Source organism: Podarcis erhardii, assembly GCF_964252035.2.
Source record: "Podarcis erhardii genome assembly, chromosome: 7".
NCBI lineage: Eukaryota > Metazoa > Chordata > Lepidosauria > Squamata > Lacertidae > Podarcis > Podarcis erhardii.
Window position 1 is genome coordinate 17,952,378 of NC_138511.1, and position 26,091 is coordinate 17,978,468.

General features: G+C 48.4%; 1 protein-coding gene and 1 long non-coding RNA gene across 13 annotated transcripts in view; one reads left to right on the forward strand and one right to left on the reverse strand.

Moving 5' to 3' along the window:
- Positions 1-26,091, forward strand: part of CASZ1 (castor zinc finger 1) — a gene marked incomplete at its 3' end in the record, with an annotated part of 444,050 nt that overhangs the window by 411,275 nt on the left and 6,684 nt on the right. For 11 of the 12 annotated variants that reach the window (XM_081870667.1, XM_081870666.1, XM_081870665.1 and 8 more), the window contains 11 exons: positions 825-989; positions 4,987-5,159; positions 6,682-7,544; positions 10,717-10,858; positions 11,694-11,757; positions 13,468-13,631; positions 16,792-16,914; positions 18,136-18,465; positions 19,572-19,770; positions 20,365-20,536; positions 24,883-25,031. In XM_081870667.1, coding sequence (XP_081726793.1) covers positions 825-989; positions 4,987-5,159; positions 6,682-7,544; positions 10,717-10,858; positions 11,694-11,757; positions 13,468-13,631; positions 16,792-16,914; positions 18,136-18,465; positions 19,572-19,770; positions 20,365-20,536; positions 24,883-25,031 — 2,544 coding nt within the window. Of the gene's footprint in view, positions 1-824; positions 990-4,986; positions 5,160-6,681; positions 7,545-10,716; positions 10,859-11,693; positions 11,758-13,467; positions 13,632-16,791; positions 16,915-18,135; positions 18,470-19,571; positions 19,771-20,364; positions 20,537-24,882; positions 25,032-26,091 lie in introns of those variants that run through there. The other variant, XM_081870662.1, reaches the window with a different exon arrangement.
- On the reverse strand, positions 20,652-24,976 carry LOC309347042. The gene is made up of 4 exons (XR_014158780.1): positions 24,847-24,976; positions 24,033-24,143; positions 22,916-23,112; positions 20,652-20,788 (listed from the first exon to the last, which is right to left on the reverse strand). It is a non-coding gene; the product is annotated as an uncharacterized lncRNA (long non-coding RNA).

Genomic DNA, 26,091 nt, shown 5'->3' on the forward strand with positions numbered 1-26,091 from the left:
GTGTGAATGGAAAGACAGCTATCTTTCAAACACTGCAATTCTCCAGATTTTGCAGTGCAGTTTTCTGACCCAAAACCGTGTATAAAAATGAATTTGCAGGGGGAAATCCACACAAAGTATCAAGGAAAACAATGTACAAAAGTGTGTTGTCTCATATGAAATTGCTTACAAAAAAAGCTTATATTGGGTTGTACCCAGTCTCAGTCCTGCTCAGAATATACTCATTGGAATTAAATGATGTAAAACTGACTTGGGACTATTGATTTCTATGGGTTGGCTCTAACTTAGTTGGGTAAAAAGGTAAAGGGACCCCTGACCGTTAAGTCCAGTCACAGACGACTCTGGGGTTGCGGTGCTCATCTCGCTTTACTGGCTGAGGGAGCCGGCGTTTGTCCGCAGACAGCTTCCAGGTCATGTGGCCAGCATGACAAGCCGCTTCTGGCGAACCAGAACAGCGCACGGAAACGTCGTTTACCTTCCCGCCAGAGCGGTACCTATTTATCTACTTGCACTTTGACGTGCTTTTGAACTGCTAGGTTGGCAGGAGCTGGGACCGAGGAACGGGAGCTCACCCCGTCGTGGGGATTCAAACCACCGACCTTCTGATCGGCAAGCCCTAGGCTTTGTGATTTAGACCACAGTGCCACCCGTGTCCCACTTAGTTGGGTCCAGCCCAATAAATGATAAACTCCTGTGGAAATTGGGCAACCCAAACTATGGACACTGAAGAAGAAAAAAGAGAAACTGAAATTGACAAAGATCTGCCCCTGCCTCCCTGCTCCCACCCTGCCTCACCTCTTCTGTGTCTTCCTCTTGCCCCCCAGAGATTCACAAGCAAACAAGATGTGATCCGGCATTACAACATGCACAAGAAGCGGGACAATTCCCTCCAGCACGGCTTCATGCGCTTCAGCCCGCTCGACGATTGCAGCGTTTACTATCACGGCTGCCACCTGAATGGGAAAAGCACACACTACCACTGCATGCAGGTAACGATGCTGGGCTCCTGCCATCAAGTGGCACGGAGAGTGAAGGGACCCCCAGGGCTAGTATCTGCATGGGTGTTTTAACAGAGCCACCAACCCTCACGCGTGGCATGCATTTCCAGGTTGGAGCTAGGCTGGGAGGGGTGTGTGTGGTCCAGAGATTCCTTGGGAGGGGGGGCTGTAGCTCAGTGGTAGAGCACCTGCATTGTCCAAGGATCAATGCTTAGCCTCCCTTGGTAGGGCTGGTGACACCATGGAGAGCCGCTGCCAGCCAGTGTAGACAGTACTGAGCTAGATGGACAAATGGTCTGGCTCAGTAGAAGGCCACTTCCTATGATTCCTTGTGCAAAAGTCATCTTCCACCACGGAGCCAACACGTTGCTGTGAGGATTCATAATGGGATTCTTATCTTTAAAGATACTACTAGATCCCCCCATAGCTGCTTCGGGGAAGGCTGCTCATCTTGCCTGCCTATTGTGCCAGCTCATGGGATCAGGAGATCTAGAAGAGATTTCCCCAACCATAGTGCCCCAGATGTCGTTGCTTACCCACACATTTGATGTCTGAGATTGGGTTGTGTCCAATGCTTGTCCTTCTCAGACTAGATACATTGGAATTAATGACTTGACTAACATGTGTCCACTAATTTCAGTGGGTCTACTCTTGAGTAGCATTTTGTTAGCCACAACCTTCTATCTCTGGCAACCCACAGTGGCCAAAAGGATGTGATTGATTTTAATAGTTTTTGGAATGCTTTTTATTGCTTTTAGAAGGTTTTTTTAAAATAATGCTACAGATACGTTTGTCACCCTGGGCTCCTTTCGGAGAAAGGGCAGAGTATAAATCAAACAAATAAATAATATCTGTATAGCCACATGTTGTAGAAGGCAGACCGAGAAACCCCATTTATAGGCACAGATTTCTGAGAGATCCCTGTTTCACCAGGAGGTTGATTTTGGGCAGAAATCTCTCTGTCTAGACTCACCTATCAGTCAACCCAAAGATGAGTAAAATGAGCATTTTTCTAAAGAGCTTTTTATTCAGATGAGTCCCATAGGCAACAATGGGAAACGTTGCTTGATTCCGTCCATTCCCGCTCAAATTTTGACAAGAAGAGTCATAAACAGCTCTGCTGTGCACCCAGGACAGGCACATTTCCTGGGTGTGGGGGAAAGGCCAGAGTTTGGAGTGGAGAGCTGATATTTCCCCCTTACACACATCCGGGCAGATCCTTTGTAGGAGTGATGGAAGGGTCAAGCTCTGGGGGTCTCTCTCCAGGGTGCTCCTTCCTGAAGCCAGAGAGGCCATCAGAACTGCCGCATTCCTCTGTTGATATACAACCTCTCTGCGCAAGGCCTGCCCTTTAGCACTCGCGTTTGTCCCTTTGTAGCCAGCTGCTAAGCCAATCAAATATTAATAACAGCCCAGTGTCAAAAGAAAGAAGGGAAGAAAGGAAGCTGGCTCTCTCACTGCCAGGGAAAAAAGAGGTTTGCGAGAATTATGGCGCAGCCTGTCGCTGCGAGGGGGGTTTCCAAAGCCAGCCATTTTGCAACCATGCCATCTCCGGAAGCCGTATGTCAGGAATGGGGAAACTGTGGCCTCCAGGTGGTATTGGGCTCCCATCATCCCCAGCCAGCATGCCCAGTGGTCAGGGAGATGATGGGCACTCTAGGCCAGCAACAACGGGAGCTGGCCTGTTGTTCTTCAGGCTCTCTTGCAGCCATGGAAATCAGGCTGTCAGGAGGGGAGCCATGTTGTGGAGCGATCCCTCCATCACCCTAAAATACTTTAAGCCTACCTGTGCAAGGGGGATTTAGCCCTTGGGTGTACTCTCGTTTCTACCAAGCACATGGGTTCTCAGGAGGAGGCCATCAACAGCTACTGGCCAGCCACGATGGCTATTCTCTGCCTCCACAGTTGGAGGTGGTTTGCTTCTGAATACCAGTTGCTGGAAACCACAAGAGGGGAGAGGACTCTGGTGTTCCAGTCCTGCTTGCAGGTTTCCCACAGACATCTGGTTCACCACTGTGAGAACAGGATTCTGGACTAGATGGGCCATTGGCCTGATCCAGGAGGCCCTTCTTACAGGTTTCTGTGGAAGCTCATGAGGTCCCCTCAGGGAGAAGATCAGCACTGACCTGGAGGGCCACAGGAGGGTGTTGAGTTTGTTCTGCGCTGTCCTCTTACCCTGCAAAGGGTGGCCTGGCTTTGTCTTCCCCAGCCCAGGATAACTCCGAAATGTTTCTGGACTCCCAGTTCCCATCATCCGTGATTCCTACCTGCCTGGTTTGGGCTGATGGGAGTTGGGAGTCCAGCAACTTCTGGGAGGAAACTAAGCTGGCAAAAGCAGGCCTAGCCCATGCGAACAGAGAGCACACTCGTACAATGGGATCCGCTGCCCCGCAGCAGAAGCGTTTGTGCGGAAGGAATTCTGTGGGAATGGGTAGAAAGGGTTGCCCGAAGCCAATGCCCATGTTAAGAAGAAAAGGCCTTGGAACAGGACGAGTTCCCAATTCGAGCAAATATCTCTTAAACAGCAGTATTTGCGCCTGGCCCTCTCCTCCCTCCCCCCCCCCCACCTTTATGTCCATAATTGGCATGGACAAAATTCAGTTAGTTGTTTATACCAATGGACATTTTTCATGCTTTAGCACAAAGAGCCCCATTGCGAATTATTCATGAGGAGTTTTTTGTTTAATTTTGCCTTTTAACACCACGGCCGGGTCTGTCTTCTTTCAAGGTGTCACTGTGGAAAGAAGCCCATGTTCTATCGGGAATCGCTTTGGATCTCTCTCTCTCTCTCTCCCCTCCGCCCCCCACTTTCCCCCCCCTGGGTGTTTTCCAGATGTTTTGTTATTGCCTCTTTGAATCAACCCAAGCTGAACCGAACCAGGAGTATGGGGCTGGTGTGGGGGTGGGAGACAGGAAGGGTGTTTTGATTTGCTTCATTTCTGAGATGGTGCAGACGTTGGCACATGACACACAGAAGGTGGTGGGGAGGGCGAAAGCGCTCTTGGCGGGCACAGTGGCATTGTCAGATTCCACTGGAATTTTACTCAATATGGCAAATTAGCTCACTTTGCTCAGGAACAGCTGAGGGAGGAGGTAGGGTTTCAGCATTCCATTCCCAACACACACACACATCACGCCTGTGAGTTTATAGCAAAGCAGATGACAAAGGGTGTTCATTCCCCGTGGCCAACTTGATAGGGTAACCAAGTCTCCTGCGCTGGTCATTCACTGACCATTCTCACAGTGGCTAACCAGATGCCCCAAGGGGAAGGCCACAGGCAGCGCTTGAGTGCAGCAACAACTCTTGTAATTTCCAGCAGCTGGGATTTAGAGGCATACTGCCTCCTGCACAACTATCACATGTGCCTGTCTCTGTTACATATTGCTGTTACGTCACCTTGGACTGTGGAAGCAGACCCACTTGCTGGAAGCTGACCAGGTTGATCCAGCAGCTGCCAGCCTGACCTTCCAACTCCTCTACCTTAAGTGGGATAGGCCATAATTTTAGGACTGTTTCCTCCTCTTCCCCACTTGCTATTTTGGGAGAGGGACCCTGCAGCTAGAGCATGTCCTTTGCAGGAAGAAGGCCCCAGGTTCCATCCCAGTCATCTCCAGTTAAAAAGATTGCAGGTGATATGGAAGACCTCACTCTGCCTGAGACCCTGGAGAGCTGCTGCCAGTCAGAGTAGGCAATACTGGCCTAGGCTGGTAAATAGCCTGGCACAATATAAGGCAGCTTCCTATGTCCTACTCTCTGTCACCCCCATGCCCTAAGTAAGTGTAGCTGGAGCGAATATCTGCCCCTTTTGCTCTGCTGCCAGGCAGGAAAGTTTAAGAAGTCATGGTATTTCTCCCAGGTGGAGATGCTCCTGTCCTTTATAAACTCTCTGCTCTCTCCCCAGCAACGTCTCTCAGGGGAGCTTACATGTCACTCTTTCTTTCATTTACCCAACCTTCACCCCACCTCCTGATTCTTCCTTTGCACCAGGTGGGCTGTAACAAAGTCTATACCAGCACTTCCGACGTAATGACCCATGAGAACTTCCACAAGAAGAACACCCAGCTCATCAATGATGGATTCCAGCGGTTTCGGGCCACGGAGGACTGTGGCACGGTGGACTGCCAGTTCTACGGGCAGAAGACCACTCACTTCCATTGCAGGTGGGCTCTCTGCAAAAGGGGGAAAGAGTTCAGGTTACGCTGGGGGCATCACTCTGCTCTAGCCTGGTGCTCTTCAGGGCTACATGTTGAGCTACAGCTGCCATCATCCCTGACAGTTGGTCATGCTGACCAACGGTGATGGCAGCTCTTGTTTACAACAAACACCACCAAGAAGAACCTAAAGGACATGCTGGTCCAAAGAAAAACAGGTCTTACAGATCCCGCCCCATTAAAAGAGGCCACAACTACTTGAAACCCTTCACGTTGAGGGCCAGAAGCTTGGGTAAAGAGGAAAGTTTCCGCCTGGTGCCTAAAATTAGATGAAGAAGGTGCTAGGCGAGCTTCCCTGCAAAAAGCATTCCACAAGTGAGGAGTCACCACTGAAAAGGACCATTCTCATGTTGCCACCTCTCTAGACCTTCCTCAGTGAGGACACACGGAGAAGAGCCTTAGATGACAGTTGCAGGATCCAAGTCAGTTCATGTGGAGAGAAGCAGTTGTTGAGGTACTTGGGTCCTGAGCCGCATATGGCTTTATAGGTCAAAACCAACACTTTGAATTGAGCCCAGAGTCTAACAACAACTGGACTGAATTGAGTTGGAGTCCAACAACATCTGGAGGGCCACTGGTTCTTCATTCCTGATGTACACCACTTGAGGATGACCCATGGAGTAATATGAATATTCTTAGCTATGGCAGCTCATTCACAAACACAGCTTGTGGGTTGTCTCCAGCTAAGTCCTGCCCAGAGAAGACCCACTGAAATCAATAGAGTTCAGTTGGTCCTGTCCATTAACTTCAGTGGGTCTACTCTGAGTAGGACTAGCATTGGCTACAACCTAACTATTTCATTCTCCTGTCCCCAAGTGACAGAAATGTACATGTGGATTTCTCTGAGGTTTTTGCTGGGACTCTGAAATTTTTAAAAAAAAATCTATAAAGTACCACTAGAGACAGGAACATTTAGCAAAAATATTAATTCATGTAAAAAATCATATACCAGAAAGTGAGAGAACAAAGGAAAAGCAAAGAATGAAAATATGTTGGCGGGGAGGTGGATCCAGTTACAAATCAGGAATCTCTCTTATAGCAAAGCTTAGTTCAGACCTCCTTGTATTTGAGGCATATCACTTGAACCTGAAGGGTAGCAGAGTATCTGCTTTGCATGCAGAAAGACCTGGTTCCAATTCCCCAGAAGCATCTCCAGGTAGGGCTGGGAATGTCTCCCGTCTGAAACCCTGGAGTGCCACTACCTCTCTGCGCTGACAGTACTGATCTCACTGGACTAATGGTCTGATTCAGTATAAAGCATCTTCCCAAGTTCCTGTGAGAGCAATGGTGAGCTTTGCTCCTTAACCCTGGTTGCTATCTGCATAGTTTGGCACAGTGGTTTCCAAAATGAAGCCAAGATCTGGGGTAGTGGGTGGAGATCGAACTGCTCTACATAGTACTTCTGCTCAGATATAGGAATGCCTGCCCTGTTCTATGCCTGATCCTCTGCTCTCCCTGCCTCACCTCACAGGCGTCCTGGTTGCACTTTCACCTTCAAGAACAAGTGCGACATCGAGAAGCACAAGAGCTACCACATCAAGGATGACGCCTATGCCAAGGACGGCTTCAAGAAGTTCTACAAGTATGAGGAGTGCAAGTACGAAGGCTGCGTCTACAGCAAGGCCACCAACCACTTCCACTGCATCCGGCCCGGCTGCGGCTTCACCTTCACCTCCACCAGCCAGATGACCTCCCACAAGCGCAAGCACGAGCGCCGCCACATCCGCAGCTCGGGCGTGCTGGGCCTGCCCGCCTCCCTCCTGGGGGCCAAGGACAACGAGCAGGAGGAGTCCAGCAACGACGACCTCATTGACTTCTCCGCCATGAGCTCTAAGAACTCTAGCCTGAGTGCCTCCCCCACCAGTCAGCAGTCTTCCGTCTCCCTGATCGTCCCGGGAGCGCCCTCCTCGGCGGCAGAGCTCTCGGCCTCGCAGGCCTCCAGCAAACCCAACAACATGCCGACAGCTTCCAAGATCCCTGGCCTTCTCTCCCAAGCCCTCCCGAGCAATATCCCTTTGGCCCTGGCACTCTCCAACGCAGCACTTCCCGGAACGGCGGGCTCTTACTTCCCTATCCTCCCCAGCCGGGTCGCCACCCCGCTGCCCGCCGGCTCCGCCAGCTTGATAGCCGCCAGTGCTTCCAGCACCAACCCAGCGCCGTCTGCCAGCTCCCCTTCCCAGGCCATCTCAGGTTCCAGCGAGGCAGCGGCCACCTCTTCCCCAACTCCGGCAGCATCCATCATGGAGAGGATCTCCGCCAGCAAAGGCCTGATTTCACCAATGATGGCCAGGCTGGCTGCTGCAGCGCTTAAGCCCTCGGTGGCTGTGGAGGCAGGTGAGTTTGTTGACCCTCCTGGTTGAATGAGGGGGGTTATTTGTCCAGTCAGGATTTGGAAATCTCACACACATGGGGAAAGAAGGGATTCCAGTTGCTCCATCACACTGGAGAAGGTGGGGAGCCTTTTTATCGTCAAAGATAACACAGCCGCTTCTACAGCTCAGGAGACCTAGCATCTACGCAGCTATTCCCAGGTCCGTGCACTATGGAACAGTTGCAGCAACTGGGGACCACTCTCCCTCCACTAGTTTATGTACCTTCCTCCAACGGGCTGCACGCATGCAGCTAGAGACTATGTCTGCATGGAAGCTGCCTCTGATTATCCCTCTTCAATCCCCTCCTGGTTCTGGAAGCCAGTGGTCCAGGGGAGAGTGGAGAAGCACCTGGCCCTTCACTTGCCTGACCGGCCTCTTTTCCCCTTTCTGAAGCTTCCCCTGCCTCTGACTCTTGCTTCCTGGCTGGTACAGATCTCCACAAAGCACTGCCCCCTCTCTTGAGTCAGACTCCAGCCCCCTTCCCCCAATGCACACTCGTCAGCGTTCTGCCAGTCCCTGACAGTTAAACACAAATATAGTTTGAGGCTTCTTCTTGAGATGTGCTTGTGAAGGGGGCCCAGAACCTGTTCTGAACCTTGGTTCAAGGGAACAGGGAGGGAGGAAGATAACTTTTTGTTCTGTTACCTGTTTTCCAGATTAGCTGCCCAGATAGAAAGCAGGTTTGGTTTTGAAACACACACAGTGACTTTCCCAATCTGCTGCTGTCCCAGCCTCAAAGCCCAGCTGCAGAGTCCCACCTTTTTAATGGTTCATTAAGGACCTGTGAATGGGAGAGATACAGCAGTAACACAAAGCCTACTTGCAAAATAAATGGGTGGCGACCCAGTCATTCTTTGATGGTGGAATGCCAATCTGAGCTGACTGCACCATCATGGCTGACCTGTTCTAGGTCTTTGGGAGAAGCACATTGTGACTTGTCAGAGAGGTTTTGGAGGAAACAGGGAGGGTTATGTCTTTTCTGGACAAGACAATGACTTGCCCATTTCCTCTGGTGAGTAAAACTGCCCCAGCTGACTCTTTGGCTCGGCCCCCTTCTATTCCCGCACATCAGCATGAACCCTGGATCGTTGCCAGCTCCTTGTAAGCATCTATTTCAGCCAACAGTTTCCTCTGTCCTCTGCTGCCATCCTTCTCTGGGGTAGTGGGGAGGAGAGGAGGTGTTTACCCAGATTAGTTTCCCATTGATCCCTCTTTGGAACGGCAGCTGCCTCGGATGCTTTGACTTCCTGGATCTGAAGGAACAAACAGCTCTACTTCAGCCATCTCAGGACTCCTTGAGAAGCAGCAGCAGCAGCAGCAGCAGCCCGATCACTTCACAGCCAGATTAGGGGCTTTTACTGTGACTAATGGAGCCTTTCGCAGTGCTAGCCAAAGATGCATAGCTGGCCTGTTGCAGCTGTAGCCGGGGAAGCTTGGGTATCACGGGCCTGTTTTTAAGCCTGCTGCAAATGTGCACGAGCCCAAATGGAGAGAATCAGACTTTCCTGGTCATACTGAAAGTTAGATTGCTGTTGCATTCTTCATCAAGATGACTTATTTCCAGAGAGTGGAGAGAGACAGAGACAGGCAGAAATGGGGAAGGCTTTTCCAGCAGTAGACTAATAGACAAGATTCTATTCACACTCCATCCGCATTTGAAATATGCACTCTGGCTTTGCTTTCAGGTTTCCCATTGGGACACCTGGTGGGCGACTGTGAGGACAAAATGTTGGGCCAGATAGAAAGGTTAGGTGGAGGCCTGCCAAAGGAGGGTCAGTCCTCCTGTTGGGCAGGAGGAGGAGGCTGCCTCAGGCAGCACATGCCTGGGAGCCAGGAGTGGGGAGGGAGAGCACATAGCAAGGTGATGAAAGACAGAGCTATATGTGCCACATGGCCTGTTTTGCCCCCTTAAGCCGGCCTGCCACTCTCAGGTGTGGTGAAAAACACTGTTTTGTCACCATTCATAGAATCATAGAGTTGGAAGAGACCACCCGACTTGTCAGCTGGGGAGGCAGGAGATGCCGTTTTGTCCTTCTCAGGCACCAAAAGGCCAGTGCTGTGCAGAAAGTTGTCAGAAACCTTTTTTTTTTTTTTTAATCATTTATTTTTCCTGAAAGAGAGAGGTCATCGCGGGAACTATTTTTCCTCTTTTTAAAAAATAAAATGCCACTTGCTGTCTGTGAAGCAGTTCACCGTCAGCTGTAGTGCCTCCGGGTAGATTAATATTTTAGTCACTTGGGGATTGTGGATGAAAGCCCGGCGGACATCTTCCTGTCAGCAGTTTCCCCCTCTGCCATCTTTTAATCTTTTTCTCTGCGGCTGCCTCATTCTTTTTTTAGTTATTTAATGTGTTTTCGTAACTTTATGGGACGTTTGCCCCTACTTTTTTCTTCTTCTTTTGAAGCAATTTCATTATATATATTTTTAAAAAATTAGATTTTTCCAACGTAGTTTGGGACAAGGAGTAGAGACCCAAAGGCCAGGCGGTGGCCCTCTCTGGCTGGGACAAGGCAAGATGGCGGAAGAGGTCGCGCAGTTTGAACCAATCTGATTGGCTGTCAGTTTCGATAGACCTGACACCGCAGACGTTCCTTTTGGGCATGCTCAGTGAGGAGGCCGGAGCGCGGTCGCCAAGGCAACGTTGAGATTGGGGAATGGGAAGGGGGCTTGACTAGCAGTCTCAAGCTGCCACATTGCCTCAGCATTAACAGAGTCTTTAATAAACGCTTAAGAGGCAGCCCCGCAAATTAGTTATGACAGTTTGCGCAGAGCATCAGATCTCCCCCTCGCTCCTGCCGCCCTCCTCCTTTAAAGGGCCCGTAGCCTGGACAACTTTGACATAATTTTGCAATAATTATCACTTGGAAGAATTTCCGCGCCGGGGTGGACGTCAGAACCGATCACGTCAACCCGGCAATAAATGCTGACCAGCAGACTCAGGCCATTCTTTTTCTCCAACCTTACTGTTGCCGTTGTTGGGGTTTTTTTTACTTTCTTGTGCATTATTTGATATTGTTTGATCCTTATTGTCAGTTGGCTTCCTTTATTTACTTATTTAAAACTTTATGGGTTTTCCTCCCCACTCCCTCCCTCCCTGCTTCCCTCCCTCCTCTCCTTCCCTCTCTAAAACACAGGGAATGGACAACCAACCACTCCTGGACGGTTTAACCCAGCTCAGATTAAGCAAGAGGCTACAGAGAATCCAGGCTCCGTGTCCACCGTGACCCAGGATTCCTTGCAGGAGCACAGCTTGGACCTGAGTGTGAAGGATCATGGGTAAGAGAGGGAGGCTCTGCAGCGACAGATTTGGGTGATGGGGAAGAGGAACATGGCAATGTCCTAAAAGCTTGCTGCATTGAGCGTGGGTGGGGAAGAGGGCATCATCAGAAGCCTCTCAATCTGACTAAAGCGGTTAAGATAAACGTGGCCAGGCCTGCTGCTGGGAAGAAGGTCATTGGAGATGGCAGTTTGTGCACCAGTCCTGTTTGTTCAGCTTTTCAGTGGCCCCCAGCCTGGCTCACGTACCCTTAAACTCCACCTCACCCTTTTTAGCTGTGTAGTGAATCCATCAGAGTTTTGCCTGGGTTGCATTGTGCGGGGCAACCAGCTCCCTCTGCTCCCATGGGCTTTCTTTAAGGCACTGTTTGCCAACCTGGTGCCCTCTTTTGTGCTTTGGACCACAACTCCCATCAGCTATGCCAACTGGGGGGGGCTGATGGGAGTTGTCACCCAAAACACTTGGAAGGTGGCACGTTGGCCTACTTGGCATCCAGACACCCTTCATTCATTTCCTTGGAGTGCTGTTATAACTCAGAACCAGGACGGGGTTGAGCAGTCAAGAGCAGGACAACAACTTGGCTGTTGGACGTAAGAACTGTCACTCTCCCGCTTACATCTCAGCCAAGCCTTCAGGTGCTGGACTGGTTAGGCCAGTGAGCTTTACCCTGGCTGGCTGGAGAGAGTGGCTCCCACCTCGTCCGTCCTTCTCCAGCAGGTGGAATGTGAGGATGGGGACCCCAGTTTGAAAGGAGAATTAATTGCAGTCGTCGTCATTCCCCCCGCCCTCACCAATGCACATCTTAACTAAACCCTGTTGGTTTGTGTGTTCCAGTAATGAATCAAATGGCCACACAGTCTCGGCAAATTCATCTCTTTTATCCTCGCTTATGAATAAGGTAAGAGCCATCCATCAAGGGCCTTTCATTCCCCCCACCAAGAGAAATTAAAGCCACGGTGGCGAGGTGGGGAGGGAGGGGGAGACGCGTTTGTTTTTTAATGTTTTGCCTCTAATAAGATGAGTTTGTACCATTTAAATTTTGAGACCATTTTTCATCGGGTATAATTTCAGAGCCACTGCTTACGAATTAATTTAATGAACTGGCTGAAGAAATATATCGCAGCCTCTGACATCTTCTTCTCTCTCCCCCCACCCTCCTATCCCTTTGGAAACGGGAGGCCTCCGAAAGGGGTTTGTTTTTTAATTTCCAAACCAGACAATTCCTCTTTTGTTTCCTGTTATTAATTCTATTTATTTACCGTAAAAGTTTTCTGAGGGTGGTGGCAGGTGGTTATTTTTCTGAGTGGAGGAAGCAGGGCAAGCGTGGGGGAGGGCAGGATATACCTGAAGTTTTGAGCCAGGATCTTTGATTCCATGCTTCCAGCACCCTTGAATGCCACTGCTCTGGAATATTTATTTTTTTTTAAGTGCATAATTCTTTTGTTAAGTTGGGGCAGGGGAGAATAATTATGCACCCAACAGATATATTTTTTCACCCTTTTACATGATAAATGCTACTTTGGCTAGATTAATTGTGCCCCCCGTAGCCAGCTGCATCTGAAGTCTGGGTATCCTCAAAGCCAGCCTTCAGTGTCCTGTTGCGTGATGAGTTTTCGAGGCATCCCTGTTTTCTTCCCCTGAGCTCTGAGCGTGAGATCCAGCCAGGGCACAGAACCCCCCAGAAAGGACAATGTGACTTTGTCTGATGTTCTCTCTCTCTCTCTCTCTCTCTCTCTCTCTCTCTCTCTCTCTCTGCCTTCCCTTGTCCATCCATCCCAGAAAGCTTTTTATTTCCTTCTCTCATCAGGATTTCAGTTGTTCTTTTAGCACATTATCGAGCTGGACTGTGCCACTGTGTATTTTCAGCTCTTCTTTAAATATGTCAAAGCACCTGCTGATTTGGATTGTTAGAGGGTGGTTTGGGGGGGGGGTTTGTTCTCCAAAGAAGGAAACTCGCAGAATTTGGCCAGTTTTTTCTTTCTTTCATAAACTGTATATACCGTTATACACACACACACACACACACACACACACACACCAAAAAGCACTCAAAGCACTTTTGTTTTGTTTTGTTTGCTGACTGTAGATAAAACCTGCCTGTAGCCCCAGAGAGCAGCAGGAACTCATTCTGCAGAAGTGGGCTCCAGAATCTGATCTTGAGCCCTCTTCAGATTTCTCCCAGCAGCTTAATACTGCTTCCCAAATAACTGACAACCAAGGAGAAGAATTCCCTTTTGTAGTGAGGGAACCACTCATTATTAGACCTTAAAACAAGGAGCATCACTGCTTTGGGAGCCGGTATAGAGAGGCAGGGACCTACTTAACAACTGCCAGGGGTCTCCTTCCCCAACCTAGTGGCCCGTGTGTTTGTGCTAGCTGAGGCTGATGGAAGTTGTACTCCAAAATGTCTCATTGTGGAAGGTTTCCCTAGCAAGTACACAGTTGTCATAGGATTTGGACCTGGGCTTCCTTTGCTCCACTTGACTCCACTCCCCAAGCCTGTTCTTTTCTGTTACTTTTTAGGACAAACCATAACTTATTTGTGGGATAATCTCAGATGAACTCAGAATTTATCTCCTAACATACCGCATCTACTTTCTCCCCACAGATGTCTCAGACCAACCCCAACCTCGGCAACCTTCTTGGCTTGAAGGTGGAGGCTGACGGCAGCCCTCTGGGAGCTTCAGGTGATGCCACGCAATACCTGGGCAAGACAGTGAAGGCTCTTGTCCAGGAGAAACTCTCTGAGCCCTGGAAGATGTACTTGCGCAGGTGAGGGCAGGTTCTGACCCAGGTTAGGTGGTGTAAAGGGGATTGGTATGATACCAACATTACCCACTTAAAAACTGTTCGGGGATTTTGTGGCACTCCCTGCTGAGGCTGGGCATTTCTGCTCCCTGCATAGAGCCTAGTAAAGACCTTCTTATTTCAGCAGACATTTGGAGATGGTTGTAATGAAGCGGTATATAAATTGTCAAAATAAGGACATAAGGCTGCCTGTGTTCCTGCAGCAGTTCAAGATGGCTGTCACCATCTCAGCCCTGTCTCTGCTGCATTTAGATGCTTGAGCAGCACAGGTTGCACAATGTCACAGCCACCATAAATCTAAATTATCATGAGTTCCAAGGCTGTAATCATTTACATTTTATTTTACCATATTTAACTATCAAGTGGCTCACAAATACAGCCAGAAGCTGTATCATTCATTCATTCATTTAAAAAAATGTTTATATGCCGCTGTACCATAAAAATGTATCACAGCTGTTTACAACGAATATGAAAACAAAAAACCAAAGAAAGAAATCATGAAAAGTTTAGAACAAGTGAAAAGAAATTAAAAAGGAGCCTCACCAATGATCGAGCTGGAATATAATGGTTCAGGCAATTTCTGCGGGATCTTGCTTTAAAAAAGTAAGGCACTACATAAAAACAAGGAGGGAAAAACCAATATATCTAAAAGAGGAGTTGAAACAGATAAAATGAATTGCTATTAAAGCCTAAAATAGAACATACTTTTACTGGTGTCTTCAAGAGAGTAAGGAAGGCGCCAAGTCAGTATATCTGTGGAGAGAGCTGTGCAATGAAGGAGCCACCACTGAAGAGGCCTTTCTGGCTGTGGCCTGATTTATTAAGGTCGTGGCGCCCAGTGAGGGATGTCAACATACAATCTCAGTTGAGAGCTAGGTTCAGATGGGAGCAGGCAGCCCTCTTGATGCCCAGAAATGGGGGAGGGGGGCAATTTATGGCGAGCCTGCAACCCAACTCCCATCAGCCACAGTCAGCATAGCTGGTGGTCAAGGATGATGGGAATTCGAGTCTGACAACATTGGGAGGGCCCCAGATTTCGCATCCCTGGATGCAAGGCTCATGGTTGCTGGGAGCCCCATCCGGAAAGGAAGCTCCCTGCAGTGTCTCTGCATGAGTAGCTGCTCTGGCTTTTATCAAGACTGATGAAAACAGGGATGATGGGGCACCTGTAGCCCTTCCAACTTTTGTTAGGGCTGCAGCTCCCACCAGCCAGCATGGCCAATGGTCAGGGATGTGGGAGTTGGAGTCCAACTACATCTGGAGCGATGCATATTCTTCATCCCTAGTTTATGGACTTAGCAATCAAAACCAGTGCTATGAATTGAGCCTGGGTCCTACTGTGTGTTCTGTGCACGTCACTCCTTAGCAGATCTCTCTCCCCTGAATCAGTGTTGTTGCCCCGATTCTTTCTGCAGCCTCCATTCCCCTGATGATTTCTCTGCCCTCGTTCTGGGGCTCCCAGCTCCTCCCAGACTAGCATAATTTGTAAATTTCATTAAGTTGGCTGTTTACTCCCTTTTCCCAGATTACTAATCAAGACATTAAATAAATTCAGACCAAGCCGGTCTCTTTCCCGGCAGGACTCATTGCACACACACACACACACACACACACACACACACACCCCCAAAAAAACCTTAGCGGCAGTCATTTGTCATTCTCCTTTGTTTATGATCCTTCAGCCTGTTTGTGCCCCAGAAGCTGTTACTTGCACCCCAGCCAGTTTGAGAACATATGAGAGACGCTATCAAAATGCCTTTACTTAGGAGACGGATTCATTGCCTCTCTCCTTCCACTCAGTTTATAACTATGTTTTTCTAAAAAGTAATCCAGCTTGTCCAGAGAGAGGTTGCACTCTTCTAGAATCCCAAAGCTGTTCTCAGCATTCCTTTGATCTTCTAGGTGTTGAATATCTTTTCCGTAGAGATATGCCGCATTAATGAACACCTTGCCACCCCCCAAAACAATTCTTAGAAAAATTGTGGGGGCCGGTAGAGGGGGGCTTGAAGCTCCCCCTCCCCAGATTTTCAAACCATCAACACGTCTGCTCTCTTCAGACAGTGCCAGATTTGATAGAGAAAGACATTTACAGATGTCTTTCATCCTGAAAGGCAAACTATCTAGCTATCTGTTAGTACTGGATAAACTAGCAAGAGCTTTCATTCAGATAAAAAAAGGACCATAGCATCAAACACTAATGTTGCTCCACTGAAAATGTCAATTTAAAGAAAAGAAAATCTTTGCCTTGTACAACAGTAACGGTCCTTGAACTATTTTAAGCCATTTTGGTGTGGTGTGTTACCAACAATATTTGGAACACTTCAACCCTTCTTTTCTTGAAATTGGTTCAAAGCAGTCAAAGACTCCACCTTTCCAAATGTGATAGAGAAGAGTGTATTAGAAGTGGCCTTTCTTTTCAAAGTGCCAGTGTCCACTGACTACATTTCAGTTATCTCATGAGTAAAAGAAACAGTTTCCTTCTTTCAGGATCTCCCCCTGCCCTAAAAAAGGACACCTTCATCAGTGTTATTTTCAATATGTAAATGTATTTAAATTCAACCGATTCAAAGCCAAACAGTTAATTAAAACATTGACATTCCTATGGAATGATATCCTGATTTCCTCCTGCTCTAGTGAATTTCCCCCCTTTTGTCGCGCTGTATCTGTTTGATCAGCCAAGCCATTATGTTTAGGCGTGTGTAAGCTCATGTCCTTGTCTCCCTGGTTCAAAGCCGACTGAGAAGTCTAGCTAAGCAAACGTAACTGGCAGCTGTGGAAGAGCCCTTTTTGGCAGGTATGCCTTGCTCCCAATATGTGAGAAAACATCAAAGAGGCCACCAGCTTTTGCTGGTTCAGTCCCCACCATCTCCAGCTAGGTTTGGAAAAGACACCTGCTTGAAGCTCTGGAGGGTCATAGAATCAAGAGAGTTGGAAGGGACCCTGAGGATCATAGAGTCCAACCCTCTGCAATGCAGTAATATGCAGCTGTCCCTTACGGGGATCGAACCTGCAACCTTGGCATTACAGACAGCACTGAGGTAGATGGACCAGCGGTCTGTCTCAGAATAAGGCAGCTTCCCCATTTCTCTCTGTTAAGGTATATATATATGTCTCATTTTGGCAGATTTGGTACCAAGGACTTCTGCGATGCTCAGTGTGACTTTCTTCATAAAGTGCATTTCCACTGTGTGGTGGAAGAATGTGGAGCCCTCTTCAGCACCTTGGATGGAGCCATCAAGCACGCCAAGTAAGGGGATGAGCCAAGACACAATGAATTTCAATGCAAACACACACAATACTTACAATTGCTCTCGATTAAAAGGTTGGAGGGGCAACCCCTGGGGTTACAGGAGCTGTGTGTGGCCTTGGCAGGATTCGGAAAGATGGTCCTGAGTGAACACAGTTGTTCACCCTGCAATCCCACCTGCCCTGATTTGAGATTTCATGGGTGGAAGTAATTGTGTTGGCCTTCCTTTTGCTATCTGGAACTTTGTTTTGGTTGGGAACATGGCACACTTCCTCCCTTTGCCTGGTGAGTGCAGCACAGTGGCTAAGAGTCCTGAGCTGTTCATCAGTTTGAATCTCGCCTCTGACACAGTAATCATAACTGTGGTTAAGCTCAGTTAGTTTGAAGCAGGCGACAGTGTCAGTTTGGAACAAACAACAAATTGCAGTTAATCTAAACCAGAAGGTGGAAACGCCTGAATTCCTCCTTGCCAACTGCGCTTGAGGAGATGAGGGGGCTAAGTGAGTGAACTCAAGGTTTATCTATCTAGGGGAACCTTTGACTTTCTAGATGCTGCTGCACTCCAACGCCCATCAGCCCATCCAATGATCATGGATGATGGTTGCTGGAATCCAGCAACATCTGGAGAACTGAAGATTCTCCCATGCCTATTCTAAACTATCCTTTAGAACGGCTTCTGAAGACAGCTGCCGTGTTTTGTCTTTGGGTTTCACATGGCTCAGGATTTTGGGACATAAATAAAAAGGGTGATTTAAGATACCTTGGAGGCCAGGAATCACCAGCACCACCTCCAGAAAGAAATAAAAGAGTTATCTATTACTAAAAATAATTTTAAACGCAGGCATAACTTGGGTGTTTTTGGTTTTTTTAAAAAGGGGGCTGATAATAAAGGAGGAAGGATGGAAGAGTGAAAAGGTTGCTTACCTTTGTCCAAATGGAAACAAAGAACTTTGGGCTGTGTTGAACTAAGTTGCACTCAGAGGAGACCCATTGAAATTAATGAAATGAAGTTACGTTCCTTAACATCACTGGGTCTACTCTGAGTAGGACTGGGCTTGCATACAACCCTTTTTATCTACTCAGTGGTAATGACTTCCACTCTTTGGAAACATGGGTGTGGTGCACTAATCAGAATGGGAGGTGAGGTGTGGGCTGCAAAGCAATTTTCATGTATAAAATGTATGAGCCTAATGTTAACTGCTTTCTCCCCTCTTGCCATAGTTTCCACTTCCGAACAGATGGCGGAGCTGTGAAAGGAAGCTCTGAATTCTCTTTCCCAAGTGTTGCTGAGACCAAGACTTCCTTAGCCCCTTCGTCACCCTCAGCTTCTTCTTCCGCTGCCCTGGCCAACACCTCTGCCCCGGATGTGCCCGCCCCGAGCTCAGTGACTGTGCCCTCCACTCCCACCCTCCTGGCCTGGAAACAACTGGCTTCCACCATCTCTCAGATCCCCACATCAGTGCCTAACCTGGCCACGTCCCCCTTGACGACGACTTCCCTCGAGAACGCCAAGCCTCAGGTCAAACCTGGCTTCCTCCAGTTCCAGGAGAAGTGAGTGACTTCACTTAAAGGGGAGAATGGAGGGCTGGGGGAGGCAGACCATTTTCCCCAAGAGCGATTTTCTCCCAAAGATCATATCCTTGCTGCTCCCCTTCCTCAACTATAGTGTAATCCCAGCTCTGCTCCCTCTCGTTTAAAGCCAGGATACTTCTGGGTCTCTGCAGGTAGCAATGACACTACAGTGGTACCTTGGGTTACAAACACCTCAAGTTACAAACACTTTGGATTATAGACTCCGCTAACCCAGAAATAGTACCTCGGGTTAAGAACTTTGCCTCAGGATGAGAACAGAAATTGCACGGTGGTGGCGCAGGTTAAGAACATTTTCAGGTTAAAAAACGACCTCTGGAACGAATTAAGTTCATAACCAGAGGTACCACTCTTGCTCCCACAAGAAGCAGTGATGGCCAGAAACCTAGATAGCTTTAAAAGACAAATTCATGGAGGAGAAAAAGGCTGTCAGTGGCTAATAGCCCTGATGGTTTTGTTATACCTCCAGTGCTGGAGCAGTATGCTTCTGAAAACTGCAGGAGTGGGGAGTGCTCTGGCACTCTGGTCTTGTTTATGGGCTTCCCATTGGGGCATTTGGCTGCCTGCTGTAAGAAGATGTTAGACTAGATGGGCCACTGGCCTGATCCAGCTGCCAAGCTCTTCTTAAGCTCTGTGTTCTTCTCTGCCTTCTCTTGCCTGGCTTTAAATGGGTTCTAGGACAAAATAGGGATTGGAGCATAGGAAGCTGTTTTGTCCCAATGGATCCATCTAGCTTAGAATAATCTACTTGGACTGGCAGTAGCTCTCCAAGGTCTCAGGCCAAGTGGGATCTTTCCCGCCACTTGCTCATCTGAACCTTTTTGCTTGAGTTCCCAGGGATTGAACCTGGGACCTTCTGCATACAAAGCAGGTGTACGACCACTGAGCTAGGTGACCATCCCCTTGAAGGGAAGAGATTTGAAAGGCCAGGATGGAGCATCTTAGTCATCTTAGTCGCGGGGGTGGGGGGACCCTGATTTCTAATAGCGATGATGCAATTAGAAGGGAGTTCAGGGAAGGCTGTCCAGAAACTTATTCTTCCTCTCTTTCTAATAAAAATTCCCCAGTGATCCATGCCTGGCAACAGATTGCAAGTATGCCAACAAATTCCACTTCCACTGTCTGTTTGGGAACTGCAAGTACGTGTGCAAAACCTCCGGAAAGGCCGAGTCCCACTGCCTCGACCACATCAACCCCAACAACAACCTCGTGAATGTGCGAGACCAGTTTGCTTATTACTCCCTGCAATGTCTCTGTCCTAACCAGGTAAGGGTGAAAGGCTGGGGGGGGGGGTGAAGGGACAACAGTGGGTGGGGGAGCCAAGGCAGGAGCTTGGAGCCCACTGGTGTCATGCTATGACTACACCCATTGAAATGAATAAACATGTCTGACTTAGGTCCATTAACTTCAGAAGTTCTACTCTGAGTAAAATTTTGTTGGTTGCATCCCAGAGAAGCAGAATGGGGTCGATGCCCCGTTGTGTGTGCCACCCATCAAATCACAACTGCACTGCAGGCTTAGCCTAGTTTAGCCTTCATGACACATCCTCCAGCTAAGGGCTTGTCCACACTTCTGCTTGTCCCATGCTTTCTAGGCATGGTCCAAGCAATTTTGCGATTGCCCCGCTGCTTTTCCCCGGAAAAACCCATTGTTTACAGCTGAATTAGAACAAACAGCAATCCGCAGAAAACACAATCTACATGGATAAATACATGCATTTCATAAGGGTCAGAGAAAAAAAATACTACTGGGACATTCCTACCACCAGACCTCACGCTAACTTGGTTGGGTTTTGTTCTGAGTCAGGGTTGCTGTTTGTGTTGTATGCTGACCTCGCTTGCCCTCATCTTCTCCTTCCAGCACTGTGAGTTCCGAATGCGAGGGCATTACCACTGTCTTCGCCCTGGCTGCTTTTTTGTGACCAACATCACCACCAAACTCCCCTGGCACGTGAAGAAGCACGAGAAGGCAGAGCGCAGAGCAGCCAACGGCTTCAAGTACTTCACCAAGAGGGAAGAGTGCGGCAGGCTAGGTAAGTCTCTCTCCTCTGGTGTAACATGGTGTTGGGGCAGGATCTTTCACCAGTTGGCAACAGCAAAAAGTCTGACACTGGATCTAAAACTCACAAGGAAGTGTGCATACAATTGCACTCAGTCACTCTTGGCCATTTCCTCCATAAAGTGTTTTTTCCACCAGGTTATCTTCCTCCTCCTTTGATAACGGATTCTGTTCCCTTTCCCCCAGGCAGTGGGAAGTTCCCAGCCACCTTTGCAGGATCTGTTTCCTGTAGAGGAAAGAAAGTGGGAAACTAGTGACCTCTCTCTCTAAAAAAAATAAGCATGTTTACTTACATATCAGGCTGATTTTTGTAAGGGTGCAGTGGCAAGCATACAGGTCGTTACTGCCTGGGAAGAGCCCCTTCTTACTAGCCTTTTTATTTTATATCACACCTCAAAATGGTATGATTGTCCCAACATCCTTGTGAGGTAGGGTAGACCAACTGATACTGGGTCAGCCAATGAATGTCATGGCTGAGTGAGGATTTAAAGGTAGGTTTCCCCACCTCCTTGTCCAGCTCTTCAATTGCTACAACTGCACCATCTCCCTAGCCTTTCACACAACCAGAACTGAGTGCACTTCTATTCCAAGCCAAATCGCCTACTTTCTGTGTGTGTGGGTAGGCAGACAAACAGGTTTGGAAAAGTTCCTTTGATCAGTGGGTCCTGCCCTGAGTAGTTAAGAATGCGAGTGGGGAAGGCAACCCACAGCTGTTTCTAACAGATACAACCCCAGTGGCAACTCCCCAGCAAGGCGAGATGTCTCTGCTCACCCTGGTTGCAGGAGAGTCACGGGGAGCAAACACTTGCTCTGATCACCTTAGAAATTTGAGTGTGATGGAAGAACCCTGAAATCTCCCAGTGGTCCTTTTTGCGTGATACCCCTTGGCTTGAGGAGTACATTTTTTTATACTCCTTGCCAGATCTGCCTAGCAAAAGCCAAAGGGTAAATATTTCCCAATGGTGGTAGTGGCAGGGTAAGGGGGAGAATCCTCCCATTCTCTCTTCTGGCATCTACAGTCGCTTCGGTGCTGGAGGCAAGCACATTGCCTCTTTCGATGCCAACCATCCAGGCACATCAAAGCGCCTGATAGGCGGCAGGGTGTGTGGTTGGCAGATCCGCTTGCCAGACTTATTAGGGCCATGCCAAAAACAATTACGAAATTGTAAACACCTCCCCCTCCTTTCCTCCAGCTGCTACGGCAAACAAGTGAACCCTCCTGGGCTAAACCCACACATGGTTGGCCCCTTTTGCAGACTATGAGGAGACGCACCCAGCACTCAGCCCCACTGGCTCAGCTGCTTAACTGCAACCAGAAGGGGTTATGCCAATCCCTGGACCATGTCACTACTTGGTTATTTAATAGGGGTGCAACCAGTTCTAAGTTGCTTATTTATCTGCAAAATTTAAGAGCCATCCCATATAGAAACCAGCTTTCTGCCCTCAGTAATCCAAATGACAGGACCAGTTTTTAGGGCACCAGTGATAGCTGGGACCTGGGTGTTTGCACCTCTTAGTTTAACTGGTGCTGAGCTCTAGGAGGGTCATAGGTGTGTGTGGAAGTGGTGGAGACCCTTTCCAGAAGGCCTACAATGGGGGTGTTTGTTGCTGGACTCCAGCTCCCATCAGCCCCAGCCAGCATGGCCAATGGTCAGAGATGGCTGTATGTGTTGTGTGTGGACACAGGTTCCCTATCTGAACAGCCAATAACACCCACCCACCTCAAACCAGCCAGTGTGCTGGCTGTGCAGTCAAAGATTCCATGCAGGACTGGCCTAGACTGAACACATGCATATGGCGGCTCTAGTCTCAGAAACAGATTCTGGAGGCTTCTTCTGGAAGCAGGGGCTTCTTCAGGCAGCCACCTTTCCTCTATGCAGATGGTCCAAAGAGGTGGGGAGATAAATTTGGCTTCTAAGCCATTATTTGTAGGCAGGGGGAGAGTCTCATTTGGCTTTTGAAACTGGCAATCCCCTTTTTTCTCCACCAGCTGTACCTGCACCTCTCACTCCAGAGAAGTGTTTAGCCCCATGTTGTCTGGGGCACCATGTATTCACTGGAGTCCTGGAGAACAAACAAGCCCTAGCCTTCTTTGTGTCCCTGGCTGCCTCCCCGCTACCCCCATGAACACAACTGATTCTATTGATGGGGATAAAAATAGCCAATACGCGCACACACACACACGACAAAACAAAACAGCCAACGTTCAAAGCGAGAGCAGGAGAGAGATCTCTTCCTATTCGGTTGTGGGTTTTTGTGGGTTTTTTACTTCATAAAGAATTCATGTTGGAGAGACAGCGAGGCCTGTGGTAACCTGGGCAACGGCAAACAACACCGTCAGTCTGCCCCTTACCTGGGTCTTGGCTTACGAATGTCAAGCGGCTTGGCGGTTGCCGCTGTTTGCTCAACCGGTGTTGTTCCAGGGGATGGCTGGGGCCAGACAAAGCCGCCCGATGATACATGACACTCGGCTGCCCCAGCAACGGGCAAGCCTTCACCTGCCTGCGGCCGATACAGTTTCAGTCCTGCCAGCACTGTTTGTTCTTCTTCCTGAAAGGAGAACAGGGTGGCAGGTTGATAGAGACAGAACAGGGGGGCGCTGGGTGATGGGGGGGGAGTTCTACGGGGTGAGAGAATAATATTTAAACAAATACCAAACTTGGCAGAGACATAAAACAGTGCCACTTTCTTAAGAACATACAGTTTGCTCGATTCACTGGCTGAATTTGGCAAGGAGCAGGCGTGGTGGGGGACATTTATGGATGCGCTGAGGAAGAAAAGAGGTTCTTCATGATGTGTTTGGATTTGTGTGCACAATATTATTGGTGAACATGGACTGTTTGTGATGCTTTTCAAGCATGCAAAGTGATGCACCCAAATATTCCTCAAATAAGGCCAAGAGCCTGCTTCAGTTCGATAGTCAGGAGCTTCTGGGCAAGCAGAACAATGTTTTTTTCTAAACAGGTGTTGAACAGACTGAGCTCTGGCACCATCCTCTGAATCATCACTATCACTTGCCTACTGGCCATGCTAGCTCTGGGGCTGATGGGAGTTGGAGTCCAACATTACAGCCAGAGGGCTGCCACCCTCATCTAAACCCCCCAAAGAAAAAAGGAGAAATCAGGGCTGCCATCCCGTTAAAGGAATCTTACCAAGTTACTCAATTAATTGATTAAACTTAAACAAATCTGTTCTGAAAGAAACGAAACAAAATGTGTTTCTTTTGCTTTTGTTAATGCACAAGGCATTAACTTAGGAGATGCATATCCCCCTCTGCTAGCTGCAATTTTCATAACTACTTGCATTTAAAAACTGGGCTTCAAAAAATGTTGTCCAATTAATTTGGACACATTTTTAGTCTATCAACATGGTTTTTAATGGATTGATCTAGCCAATTAATAAATTAAATGTTGCAGCCTTACTTAGTTAATTACATAGAAAAATTAGGACACCAAAAGGGCTTCACATACATTATCTCACTCATCTTTCCCCCAGATGTTGCTGGAATACATCTCCCATCCTCTCTGGCCATTGGCTGTGCTGCTTGCTGGGGCTGATGGGAGTTGGAGTCCCACCACCACCTATGAGGACAAAGGTTCCCCATTATTACTCTAGAGCCATGTAGCCCTTCTCTCTCCTTGTTCGTTTGAGACTTCTCCCACCACCACCTTTAGCATAGCAGAAAGGATTCAACCAGCACTCATGTTGAGTGGCCCTAAAAACCTTTTAGGTGACACGAGACCTCCTCCACACTGACCCCCTTGCCAGCCAGGCTTTGTGCCATGTGCACTGATTGGACTAGGTGAGGAAAGTAGGGGAAGGACATCCTTCCATCTTAATCAGATGTGGGGAAAATCTGGCTGCCAGATGTTGCTGGCCTACAGCTCTCACCATCCCTGACCATTAGCCATGCTTGCTGGGACTGTTGGGAGTTGTAGTTAGTTCAGCAACATCTGGAGAGTTACCGGTTCCCTATACCTGATTTAAGTCTTGGATTCTAAGACAATTAATAAAGTAACCCCCCCCCCGCCTTCTCACCTGTGTCAGAAGCCTATGCTACTAGTTTAAAACAAGTTCTTTTTCCTGACCCCTTTTCAGCAAGAGAATCCTTTCTGCCTTGTTCTCCCACATTAGGAAGTATTTAACACACAAGTCTGGGGATGCGGAAGAGCCAGCAGTCAGTCCCAATTGCTGCACTCTCTCAGAGATCAAATAGGACAGCAGCCATTGCCAAGCCCCCTGCCCGGAGTACAGCTGCTCCACTCCTGGCCACTGTTAACTTACGAGGTTTGCATCTGTTTTGCATTCCCTCTCTCCCAGGTTGCAAGTACAACCAAGTGAACAGCCATTTCCATTGCATCCGTGAAGGCTGCCAGTTCTCCTTCCTCCTGAAGCATCAGATGACATCCCATGCCAGGAAGCACATGAGGAGGATGCTGGGGAAGAACTTCGACCGTGTTCCCACTCAGGTGACTCCTCCTGCAGGGTGGCTATAAATATGCTTAGAAACCACTAAGCTATGGCACTTCCCCACGTAAGAAGTTGCTATATCATGTCAGACTATTCAGCTCAGAACTGACTGGCAGCAGCTCTTTGGGCAGGAGCTTTTTCCAGGCCCACCTGAAGTTACCAGGAATTAGGATCTCCTACATGCCAGGCAGATGCTTTACCGCTGAGCTACAGCCCTTCCCCAAGACCTATGTGAATTGTCCAGGACAAGATGTGAAAGCAGAATCTTCAAAATTCCTCACAGCTCCTGATCCTTTGCTCTAAAATCTGCATTCACATTCAGTTCTACCATTGTATTACTTCTGCAAATATTCAAAGAGCATTCCAGTTATGTTAGAAAACGTGACATTAGAATCATCCCCCTATATTATCCCCCTTTGCTCTTATTTTAAAACAACTGCATTGGTTGCCAGTTTGTTTCCTGGTCCAACTGAAAGTGTTCTCGCTTGTGTTAAAAGTCTTAAATGACTCAGGCCCCAAATGTCTGAGAAACCACTTCCTTCCCTACAGTTGAGCAGAGGGTGACCTTTTAGTCATTCCATTGCCCTCAGAAACTTGGCAGGGGGTTGCCACCCCTAAGTTGTAGACTTTCCTGCCCACAGAGGTGCATATTGCACTGGCACTACACAGATTTCAGTGAATGCTGTGAACACTCTGCTCTGGCCTTTGACAACCGAGGTGTCTGTTTTCAGGACCCACCCTGTTCCTGTAACTTTCCTCTGTTTTAACAGTTTTTAATTCTGAAATTTAAAGTGCTGTAACCCACCCCAGGACCTGCTGGTGAAGGGCAGGCGGCAAATGTAGTAGTAGTAGTGGTAGTAGTAATATAATGCAGAATCAAAAGATCCCCTCCCCCCAGCACATCTTCATGCATATGCTGCCTCTGCCATAGTCGCAGCTGCTAAATTCAGCAAGTTCAACACAGCCCAATGCTGATGCCAAGATTAACACTCCCAGGCCCAGGCTCTGGCGGCATCCTCTGCATATATACACAGAATTCACAATGCCAGCATTAACACC